Raw genomic sequence first — 11923 nt, forward strand, 5'->3', positions numbered from 1 at the left:
CATGGCTCACGGGCCCAGCCACTCCGTGGCATGTGGGATCTTCCCGGACTGGGGCACGAACCCATGTCCCCTGCATCGGCAGGTGGACTCTCAACCACTGCACCACCAGGGAAGCCCCAAATTAACTTTTTTTTTAACTTACCTGAAGCCTTTGAAGAACTTTGGAAGTACAAGTGTTAACAGAGAGGGTATTTAGTAGAGGGGGAAGAGCTTTTCTTTCTTGAACTCCTGGGAGGAGGCATCTCAGATGGAGAGGCAATTTGGGCATTTACCTCCTGTGCCCTCTTAACCACTCCCTTCCTGAGAAAGATCCAACAACTGTGGGGAGTGTCTTGCTTTCCAAAGACCTTTCTTTCTATGTTTATTTGCTTGCCCTTGCATCATTTTCTCCATCATTTGCCTGCCCAATAAAGGATGGGCAAGAAATGGCAAAAGAGTTGAAAGCCAATCAAATCATCTGGATAAATTGTTAACAGACCTGGAATAAGATTAGCCAAGAAGCATTTAGCTAAAATAAGGTTTGGGGAGAAATCTGTGGATTTCATTTAGATTGTGTTTACATGACAACAAAGCATCTGTTCAAGTTAGTGGAAAGTAGGCAAATTGTTTATGCAGTTGTGTAGACAAAACCATCAGTTGATCCAATGATTGCATTTTCAAATTTATGGATTCTGCCTTTCATATACACTGCCATGCCCATAATCATGAATATTTAACAGTTGCATAAATTAATTTTTTTTCTTTTTTTGGGTAGATTAACAGTTTACTAAAGTCTCAATCTTCAAATATTTTTGTTGGTTTGTTTCATTGTTGCATATTTTTTCATAGCTATATGATTGGGAGTGTTGGAAACAGTGAACTTTAACTTTATTCAGTTAGTTTATTGAAGAATTGTTTAAAAGAGTTTCTTCCTGACTACTTTTTAGTGGATTCTTTTTTTTAAATCACTACTTAAGACAGAAATGTTCATGTCATAACACATATTATATTAAATTACTGTTATTCATAAATTCTCCAAAAAATTGGAGTCATATTGCTCATTAATATTTCAACTAGATAGCATGGTTAAAACAACTAATATTCAAAGCAAAAATATATTCTTGACTAGGGCAAAACTATTGTCTACTATTATTCAGAAACTTTTTTAAAAATCTGAGAGGTGTGTTCATTAATATTAAAACCAGATAACATGGTATCAACAATAAAAAAAAATCTCAGCCAAAAGTGTGTTCTTGACTTGGGCAATGCTATGTGTTCATTTGGTAAAGAAATCTGTGCTCCTGGATCAAAGAGATGCCAAAGTTCCTTAGAGAAAGGCTCCTTATTGGTGCCAGTTGGCTATTTAGGATACAGGATTTTATCTACTCAGAAGGACATTATTTCACTCTGTCTAACAAACTTTGCTCATTCTTTTCAGATTTCCAAGATGTCAGTCATTACACTACATGCCAAATATTTTTATTACAAGTATTTATATAATAGCTTACGCATACATCATTTCTTAGTTTAAAAGAGCATCACTATTCATTAGTACATACTACTGAATAGTGTTATGACTATTCCACCTAAAGGATGAAAATTTATGTTCAAGATTATTTTCTCACGCTGTTGTGTTCAGTCCATGGCTAGTCTGAGCCATGAACTCAAGACTTCAGACAAAATTTCTGGAATCTTCCCAGTAAACCATAAATGAAAAGATTAACAAGAAACACAACCAAAAACCAAAGCTGCTTTAGATCAATATAGTATTTTTCTTCCAAATAATTGTAAACATTATTAAATTTATTACTGTAATTAAAGTGCCTACAATACAGATAAGAGCTGCTATAACATTTTATTCTTTAAATTGGACTACATTGAAAAGACTTTATGTCACTTGCCCAGGGTAACCATGTAGCAAGGTTGGTCTTGAGTCTATTAAATAAAGTTTCTTCTCGGCCTAAGATTGTTCTGCATGTCTACATTTGGGTTACCCAGGACTATACCAAGTGGCCACATGCCACTACTTAAATTTAGAATAATTAGAATTAAATGAAGTGAAGCATTCAATACTGGGCACATTTCAAGTGCCCAATAGCCATATGAAAGTAGTGGCTACTATATCAGATGGCACAGAAATACAACATTTTCATCATCACAAAACATTCATGGGGTAGTGCTGGTCTAGATAATAAGAATCTTTAAATGTTTGTTTTAACAGAACAAATGTCCCAAAATTTATAATAACCACTGATGTTACTATTGTTATAACATTGTTAGTAAGGCTAACATAGAAAATAGAGGACAATGTTAATAATATATAATAATTCATACAAGACATATGCTAGTTAAGTTGGGACTTTTTTCATATTTAAATTAAAATTAAAGCAATGTGCTAAGCATAGTCCTGTTTTTAAATTGTGAGTCATGGGACATTTAGCATTACCTCAGCTGAAGGTGTTGAAATTCAGAGATAAAGAAATCATTTTTCAGGCATCAGATTTTTGTATTTGTTTTTGTTTTTTTGGTGGGTGGGGCTAAAAAGGGGAGGAAAGCACGTCAGTCTGGATTTTACCAGATGCCGGATGGCAATGCAAAATGTCTGCCAAAGGTAAGTGTGACCCCAAAGTATTATACTCATCTCAGCTACCATTCAAATATAAACGCATCAGGCCAATTTTCAAACATGCAGAAACTCAAGGAATACAGTTAATTTTGAAAATATAATTTACCAATGAAATCAAAGTTAAGAATCAGGGAATAAAGAAGCTCTGAACACTATTGTAAGTACTAAACCTATTTCAATGAAAACTCATATTAAACAATTTTGGAAATTATTGTTACAGAGAAGGATGCTTTATACTTTGATAGTAGACAAATATTATGTTAAGAAAATTGGGAGAGAAAGGGAGAAAAAAGAAAAGAGGCTAGGTGTAAGAGGCTTTTCTTCATTTTTTTTAGTGATGAGTTAATTGATACTGTCTGAAATTGAAATATGTATATGCCAGAAATAACAAATTACTCCAACCTCTTAAGTTTTAAATAATTTTCAAACTGCAGGGCTTCCCTGGTGGCGCAGTGGTTGAGAGTCCGCCTGCCAATGCAGGGGACATGGGTTCATGCCCCAGTCCGGGTGGGTCCCACATGCCACGGAGCAGCTGGACCCGTGAGCCATGGCCTTGGACCTGTGCGTCTGGAGTCTGTGCTCCACAACGGGAGAGGCAACGGCAGTGAGAGGCCCGTGTACCACAAAAGAAAAAAAAACAAAAAATGCAATGAACAAGAACTTATATGCTATATTTCTTTTTGGATGATCATTTACCTTAATTTTAAGAATTTCTTCAATTTCTCTTTCCCTTCTACTAAATTCAAGTAACACTAAGTTGAATATTTTACTTAAATGTAACATTTATTGTGTAGTTCTATTTCAGCAAAGCCATTTCTATCTATGTATCCAGCTGCTATTTATTATATATATATATAGCAATGTTTGAAATGGTACTCATCTAATATAAATAATAATTATCTCTATGTGGTAAAATATGTGGTTTTTTTTTTTACTCTGTTGAATTGCTTGAAATACCATTTTCACAAAAAGTCGAATTTTTGAAATAAGTAATATAAAAACAAAATACGAATTTGAACTTATCTCTCCTGATAATAATTGTTATGAATAAGACTTTGAATCTCAACTTATAATTCACAATACATTCTCACATATTTCACCATGCTGTGTTCTCATTTCACAGCTGAGAATCTGAGGGTGCTAAGGTTAAATAATGTTTCACATGGCTAGTTACTCATATCTTCAGGAACCTAACCCAGTGCTTTGGCGTGGGTTGGCTTTCAACTTCATTTAGTGAAGTTGGTAATAAAGCTTTAATATATAATGAAAAGCATATTGCTATAAACTACTCCATCAATAAGAAGATCCCCATACTGTTAGACTCAGGAGTTTGACTATAATGGAAAACAAATCAGCTTTAAAGATAAATGATCTAACCAGAGGACACAGGTAGGAAACTGAGCCAGAGTCTTTTCCCCAATGAAGCTGAATCAAATGAACAAACAAAATCAAATTTATTGCTCACCTGAATTCCAGCCCTTGTATTGACATTATTCAGGATAACACAATTCTTGGTTTTCAGAAGATCCTGGAAAATTTTCAGTTGAACCTATGCTCATTATCTAAAATGATATTCAGGAAAATATCAGTAGAAAAACAAACAGATAACTAGATAAAAATAAGCTTTCTTATTTCCCCCAAACAAATATTAGTGAGGAAAGAAGATACTGATTGCTCAAGTTAGATTTGGATAAGGACAGGAAATTACATCTTTTTAAAGAGATAAGATTTCCCATCACACAAACATAGTAATACCCTTCTGTCATTTGTGTTAACATTTGTATTACCTAAAATAAACTCTCATCCTGATGTTCTTCTATAACTGGCATGTGACAGAGCACACATTGAAGCAAATATAAGTTCAGAAAGTATCTTCTATCTTTATAAGAAAACTTCAGTCTTTCCTAAACAAACTTTATTTTGTTGCTATGCAATGGACATGCAATACAGTTCATCAGACAATAAATAAATTATGGATTTTACAATGAAAGATCTTTTCTCCTTATTTGAGAACAAGCCACCACTTCCTTTCATGCTATACTAATCCACCACAGCCCTCTAAAGCTGTTTCACAAATGTTAATGTTTTGGCAAGATAAACGAGTGAATAACACAGCAATGACATAGATGCAGTTTGCAAACTGCAGGCTAAGAAGCATCCATACTACTTGATTTATTCCTACAGGCCTGGGATTCTGGGCTCCCCAAACCTGGTGGAGACAGGAAGTTTATTTCACACCCACGTTCTTCCACATAGCAGAATATAAGCAAGCTTAAACAAAAGAGATTCTGATTAATTCTGTTAGCAGGCACCAATTACTGCTACATATCTCAGGCATGATTCTGTGTAGGGGCATAAGAGTATTTTAACCATGAGTGAAAGATCTGTGAGGCCAAGATATTACAAGAGTTGAGAACCCATGCCTCATGCACCAGACATGGGCCATGCCCATGTTTAACATGACCTGCTCCATGTTTAGATTGTTAAATATTTGCCAGCCTTAAAATCTTCACATAACAATGTTGATGTCTAGCTTTTCTTGAAAAATCAGAAAATAACACTGAACTTGCATTTTTGCTAAAATCAGTGGGAATCAGCTTCCAGCAGAAAAAACTGCAAACAGCCCAAACATGTAACAATAGGAGAATGAATCAATAAATTGTGGCATGTTCATGCATTGGATAAACAGAACTAATTACTGATATACTCAGCAACATGAATGGACTTCACATACAAAACAAAAACAGTAGTACATACTGTATGATCCCACATATGAAGTTCAAGAACAGCCAGAACTAACCAATGGTGATGGAAGTTAACATAAGTTTACTTCTGGTAGAGGGGGTCATTTGGGGATGATGGAAAAGTTCCAAATCTTGATCTGGGTGTGGATGGTCACATGAGTGTATGTGTAAAATGTTTACACCTCTGACAAATTTGAGCACTTAACACACATCACTGTAAGTACTTTGTGCCCCTATAAGAAATAAATTTCAACAAGAAGAATCAATTGGCTGAAGAAAAGGTGGCCTTTTTAGGTGGGGTGTCATCCATATGCAACAGCTGGCTCATTACATGATCTGCTTGGCAAATCGGAATTGATGCTTCTTGCTCTAGACGAGACCGGTGGTTCTCAAAGTGTGTGCCTACAAGAGTGGTATCAGCCTCACCTGGGAGCATGTTAGAAATGCAAATTCTCAGGCCACACCTCAGACCTGCTGAATCAGAATCTATGAGTGTGGCCCCAGCAATCTGTTTTAACAAGCCCTCCAGGTGATTATAACACACTCTCCAGCTTGAGAAGCACTACTTTAGGGCACCATATACATTAAACACACAAGAAAAGCGGACTTGGCTTATATTAAACTCTCTGTTCTCTATTATCCCCTCCCTCAGCATATTTTAAGAAACTCAGGAACAGAAAAATCAGTTGTCTTCCTCAAAGAACTTTCAAGTTCAAGTGAGAAAATCCCCAGCAATGGATGTGCAACAAACACGCCCCCCTTTTGTTTCAGACATCAGACAGATTTGGTTTTAGCGTTGTTACACCTGGACTGGAGACACTCAAAACAATGTAAACACAGCTTTATACCTTCCTGATTATGGAAACAACACACATCATGAAGCATTCAGTTGTATTATGACTCCGAAGAAAAAATGGATATCTACGTTCAAGGAGGTAGTATGGATCTGGGGGTCATAAAAGTGTCTAAAAATTCACAAATTAAGACCATTCAGGGGCTTCCCTGGTGGTGCAGTGGTTGAGAATCTGCCTGCCAATGCAGGGGACATGGGTTCGAGCCCTGGTCTGGGAAGATCCCACATGCCACGGAGCAACTGGGCGTGTGAGCCACAATTACTGAGCCTGAGCGTCTGGAGCCTGTGCTCCGCAATAAGGGAGGTCGCGATAGTGAGAGGCCCGCGCACCAGGAAGAGTAGCCCTCGCTTGCCGCAACTAGAGAAAGCCCTCGCACAGAAACGAAGACCCAACACAGCCATAAATTAATTAATTAATTAATTATTTTTTAAAAAGACCATTCATCACCATTCTCATAAACTCACTTAAAATGCCATGTGAAGATCTCCATTTGCTGAGAAAGCTATCAAGTTTTTAGCAGCCACAAACTATAATGTAGCCAAAGTGGACATTCTTTGCAAACAACAAAGGCACTTCTGAATCAGTTGGTGGGATCAAAGAAGTGCTTATTATAGACCTATTAACTGATCAATATTAATTGGAAAAGCACAAAACAATTACATGATATGACAGTCATATTCTTTCTCAGTATTTGGAGAAAAATTTCATTTCTTTTTATCAGATCAAATGATTCTTTTTTTAACTTTTATTTTTTATTTATTTTAAAAATTTTTATTTTTTTTTTATTTTTTATATTTTTGACCGTGCCATGAAGCATGTGGAATCTTAGTTCCCCAACCAGGGATCGAACCCATGGCCCCTGCAGTGAAAGCATGGAATCTTAACCACTGGACCACCAGGGAAGTTGCTAAATGATTCTTCTTTATCAGACCTAGATATAATTTCAAAAAGAAAGATATATGTTTGTGTCCATCATAGTATTTACAAATATCTTAGCATTTAAAGGAAAAGAGAGAAGGAGGGAAGAAAGGAGAAAGAGACAAACACAGAGAGAGAGAGACAAAGAGAGAGATCTGAGAATAATCAAGCAGTATAATAAAACAAGAAGACATAATATCATGGTCATATTTCAAGGTAGTGATTCTATCAATTGTTTCATTCAGTACTTCACACTAAATGAACAACCAGAGAGATGGTGAAAAGACAATTTCAGACTCACTTTGGTTACCAAGTTTACCTATAATCTGTCAAATACCTGGTTGGGGAATAAATGTAAAAGTCACATGACAAGGGCTTCCTGGACAGTTTGCCAATACAGTCACACAGGACTCCAGGCTCCAAAGGGGGCCTCAAGCGTAAGTTTAATGTTCTGTTTTTGGCTTGAAATTCTTAATAATCTTATCTTTGAGCTTGTGTTTTATAATAAAGGATGACGGGACCATGGAACACGTGCTGGGGCCTGGGAGTCTAGAATCACACATTATCTCACCCCTCCCGACCCTACCACCCTGCCACCACCTCCCCACGTTTCCTGAACAAGTCCTTGGCTGCTGGCTGAACCACCGGCCCAGTGGCAGTGCTGCTATCCACCCCCGGCAGGGTCCTGGGCACAGAGGAGTTGGGACAGATCACAGGGTGGTGTTCAGGCACCCATGAGGATCCCCGTGCCTAAGGAAACATGACATTAAATAACAAAGAAAAGAGACCTTGACAAGTTAAGAGAAAAACCTTGAAAGAAGGGAAAAGGCCTTTTTCCTGCTTTTTTGAACAGGGGGCCCACATCTTCACTTGGCATGGCCCTCACAAAGCATGTAGCTGGCCCAGCACGTGACTGTGACTGGAAAGAAGCAAATGAGTAAAGAAGAGGAACTAGGAGGTATAAGAGAATGAATGGGTATGCACAGGGAACAGAGAGGTAGTTCGGGTTCAGAGATTAAAATGGTTGAATTCCACAGTTACAAATTGACCAGATATCTTCTTTTCAAAAAACGCTTTATTTCTCTCTGAATAAGAAGCAATCTATATCATAAAATACTCAGATATATTCTGATACTAAAGATATGAATGGAAATCTACATTCAAAGAAGTAGAATAGCCCATGGTGTTAAAAAGTATCTAGAAAAATCACAAATTACCACCAACTTATCCCAATTCTCTCAAGTGCTATCTCCCTAATGTTGTGAATTCAAATCTCCTGTTTCTCCAGGCACATCCAGCCTTCTGAACCTGCGCTTAGATTTTAAGAACACGGTTTTAGGGATATCCACACACAATGCAGGTTAATAAACAGGGAGATCATTATCTTTTTACCTCTGCACTAGCTACCTCCAATTTCACCCAAGGATATCTTTTGTTTTGTAGCACATGAGGCTGCCAGGGGACGACGTTGTCTAAATCCATTTTCAATGTTTTCTTTTTAACAGTTAATATATTTCCAGGATGCAAGTCCATTTCTTTCTAAAACGTTCCTAGGACACTCATTGAAAAGTCAAAAGCAATGAACTTAAAATAGCAAGGGATTGCTATTTTGTTGGAGAAGAACGACACCCTTTGTATCGAAGTGGGGAATTACAGACTGTGGTCACCCTCTGCACAGTGTCTCTTTGTCAAGTAATACACACCAAAAAAAAAATAATACAGATGGGAAAATATTGTGCACTGTCAGATCTTGGAAACAGCCAAAAGATTTTTCCTCACCAATGTCTTGTCGATGACTTTCACATTCTGGCACCCTGAAAAAATAATGCATACATTTAATATGAAATGAATGCAATAATAATCAGGCAGGTAATCGTTTTCCCAAGGAATGTAAAACTTGACAAATGTAAGGTTTATGATTCAAGGTAGGCTTGCCAAATCTTATGTGGCATGAGACCATTTTTATTACCTAAACAGTCCTTAACACAAAATGACTGGCACATATTTTTATTAACACAAAGAGTATATTCTTTTCTGCCACATTTAATAGAGAGTCAGTGGCTGAAAGCTCTCTTTTAGGATATGTCTGTAGCAAATTAAAATGCAGAGTGAGGATTCAGAGAATGGCGTTCTTCTCACTGATGCTGTGTCCACACAGCCTCAGCTCAGGAGTGTATAGACCGCTGATCTCCAGAATTCTATCTGTGGGGACAATCTGAGTGATACGAATCACAGAAAAGGAAGCCCTCATTACTTTCAAAACTGGGGGAGGTGATAATTGATTCAAGGTGATTATTTGCATCTAGAGGTCCATTCTGAGTCAAATTAAGTCACTAGGAATAATGGTGATTATTTACTTGTTCGTTCCTTCAGCAAATACTTATTATTTATGTGCTATGCACTGCTCTAGACACTGGGGATACTGCAATAAAGATAACAAAGATCCCTGCCTCAGGGTTCTTACTTCCAGAGAGGAAACAGAAAATACATAATGTGTGTAATTTAAAAATAAATTATGTGATAGATTTTCTATATTAGGTGTTGGGTGTTATGGAAAAATAATGAAATAGTAGCAGGGAAAAAAACTGGAAGTTGAGTGGGTGGAGGACAAATTGCCATTTTAAATATGGTGGTCTGGATGGGACACTGTGAGAAAGTAGGATGTAAGTGTGACTTGAAGGATATGGGAGAGTTAGCCACATAGATATCTGGAGAAAGAGCATCCAGGTAGGAGGCGCGGCCAAGGCCAAAGCCCTAAGGCTGAAATATGTCTGACATGGTCAATGATAATCAAGGAGGCAAATGTGGCCTGGGTGGAATAAGCAAGAGTGAGAGTGGGAGGAGCTGAAGTCAGAGAGGTGACAGAGGTCAACCACATAAGACCTCGTAGACCATCATAAAGACTTCAGCATTTACTCTGAATAAATTGAGAACCATTGGAGGGTTCTGATCAGAAGAGTGATATGACCTGAGTTTATGTTTAAAAGGATAGTCTTGATGCTGTGATCAGAATAGAATGGGACAGGGATGGAAGCAACGATAGACAGGCTGACCCGAAATTCCCTAGGAAAGAGAGACAACGACAGGAAGGATACACAGGAAGACCATCACAATATCCAAGATTTAGAAAGATCATGAAGGCTGAAGACAGGCTGGTGGCAGAGGAGGTGGTGAGTAGGTCTCTTTCACAGAAAGCACCTTTGTGGATGTGAGCGTTTGAGAGAGAAAAGGAGTCAAGAGTGACTTAAGATTTTTGATCTGAGCAACTGAGACAATAGTATTAATTGAACTGAGACTGGAGAGTTGGCAGGTAGAGCAGGTTTAATGGGGAAAGTTGGCAGTTTAGTTTTGGACAGGTAGACTTTGAGATGCCCCTTAGACATCCAGATGGAGCTGTTGACTAGCCAGTTAGAGTTCTTATTCATGTGTTAAGAGAGGAGGAAGAGTTCGATGTAGTGTTCACCCTTAAGGTACTAATAAGACTCACCAAAATATCCCTGAGAAGACTGTCAAAGGCTAAGTGACCACTCCAGACAGCACACACTGTGGAGTTCCTCCGTCCAGAGGGCACTCTGCACTACAGCTGTGAGTATGCAGCCAACGTTAAATTGAATTACGCTCCAAATGATTCCATCCTCTTCCCCTTCAAATTCACTTCTCTCCACCAGGGAGCCTGGCCTAAAGACACCCCGAAGAAAAGAAGTTGTAACTGAGGGCGCCAAGTCTTACCACAAAGAGCCATGGCCAACCAGAATTCTTCCTTCAGTATCTCAAGGACATCCTGAACGCCTTTCTCTCCCTAAGCAAATAGAAGACACAGATCTTTTGAGTAAGTCAGTCTGAATGGTTTCACAGATTTATTTCACAGTTGAGTCATCCTGTTTTATATATTTATTGCTTTGTCCTCTCATTACCTGCGAAGCCAAGCCCCAAATGATCGGTCTCCCCACAAACACAGCCTTGGCTCCCAGGGCCAGAGCTTTCAGAATGTCGGTCCCCTTCCGTACACCCCCATCCAGGAAGACTTCCACTTTCCCTTCCACAGCCTCCACAATTTCTGGCAGAACATCAATCTGTGGAGAGAAGAGGTCAGTAAAGTGATACTATGCATGCTGAATTGTTCTCCAATTCAACTTCCTCAGGCCACCAACCATCTGACAGGGCTTAGAGTGAAAGAGGCTAGGTTTAAAATCAACAGTAAAACTATTCCCTCCTAAAATAAAAGAGGTGCAAATGCTAGTAACAAAAAAACAGCTAAATTTGGAACTGAGTGACTTATTTTTCTATCAAAGTCCAAGGGTTTTATTCTATTCCTGATATTCCAATTCAAATATCATGATCCAAGAAATATATAAACACAATTTAAAAGCACGTAATGATCTTAAAAGATACAGAGCTGTTTTTTCATTAAACACATAACTATAAATGAATTATCTTGCTCATATAAATTATTCTGAACATTATTTACTCACTGAAAAATCAGTTGTTAAAATTCATACTCAGATGTGGTAGAAGAAATGGTATACAAAAATGCAAACACCACCAGTCACAGAAAACCTTAGTCTCTGATTTTCCCATCCAAAATACAGGAATATGTACAATAATATAGCAAATATATATAATAATATAGCAAATATCCAGCTATACATTAGAGAACTCTCCCTGAAAACATTTTTCTTGCTTTTAAGGAAAATGACCACAGGAACCTTGAAGGTCCTCATCTTGCAGGCCTCTCACTGTTGTGGCCTCTCCCGTTGCGGAGCACAGGCTCTGGACGCGCAGGCTCAGCGGCCATGGCTCAC

The 11923-nt window shown here is 38.0% G+C and overlaps 1 protein-coding gene across 1 annotated transcript in view; it reads right to left on the reverse strand.

Annotated features, from left to right (window-relative positions):
- Positions 1-8178: 8178 nt before the first annotated feature.
- HAO1 (hydroxyacid oxidase 1) overlaps positions 8179-11923 on the reverse strand; it is a 78873-nt gene continuing 75128 nt past the window's right edge. The window contains exons 6-8 of the mRNA XM_024123693.1: positions 11036-11194; positions 10851-10920; positions 8179-8935 (exon numbers count right to left, since the gene is read on the reverse strand). Of these exons, the coding sequence (XP_023979461.1) occupies positions 8865-8935; positions 10851-10920; positions 11036-11194 (300 nt within the window). The 3' untranslated portion in view covers positions 8179-8864. The remainder of the gene's footprint in view (positions 8936-10850; positions 10921-11035; positions 11195-11923) is intronic.

The sequence above is a fragment of the Physeter macrocephalus genome, chromosome 14 (assembly GCF_002837175.3).
Source record: "Physeter macrocephalus isolate SW-GA chromosome 14, ASM283717v5, whole genome shotgun sequence".
In the NCBI taxonomy this organism is placed as follows: Eukaryota; Metazoa; Chordata; class Mammalia; order Artiodactyla; family Physeteridae; genus Physeter; species Physeter macrocephalus.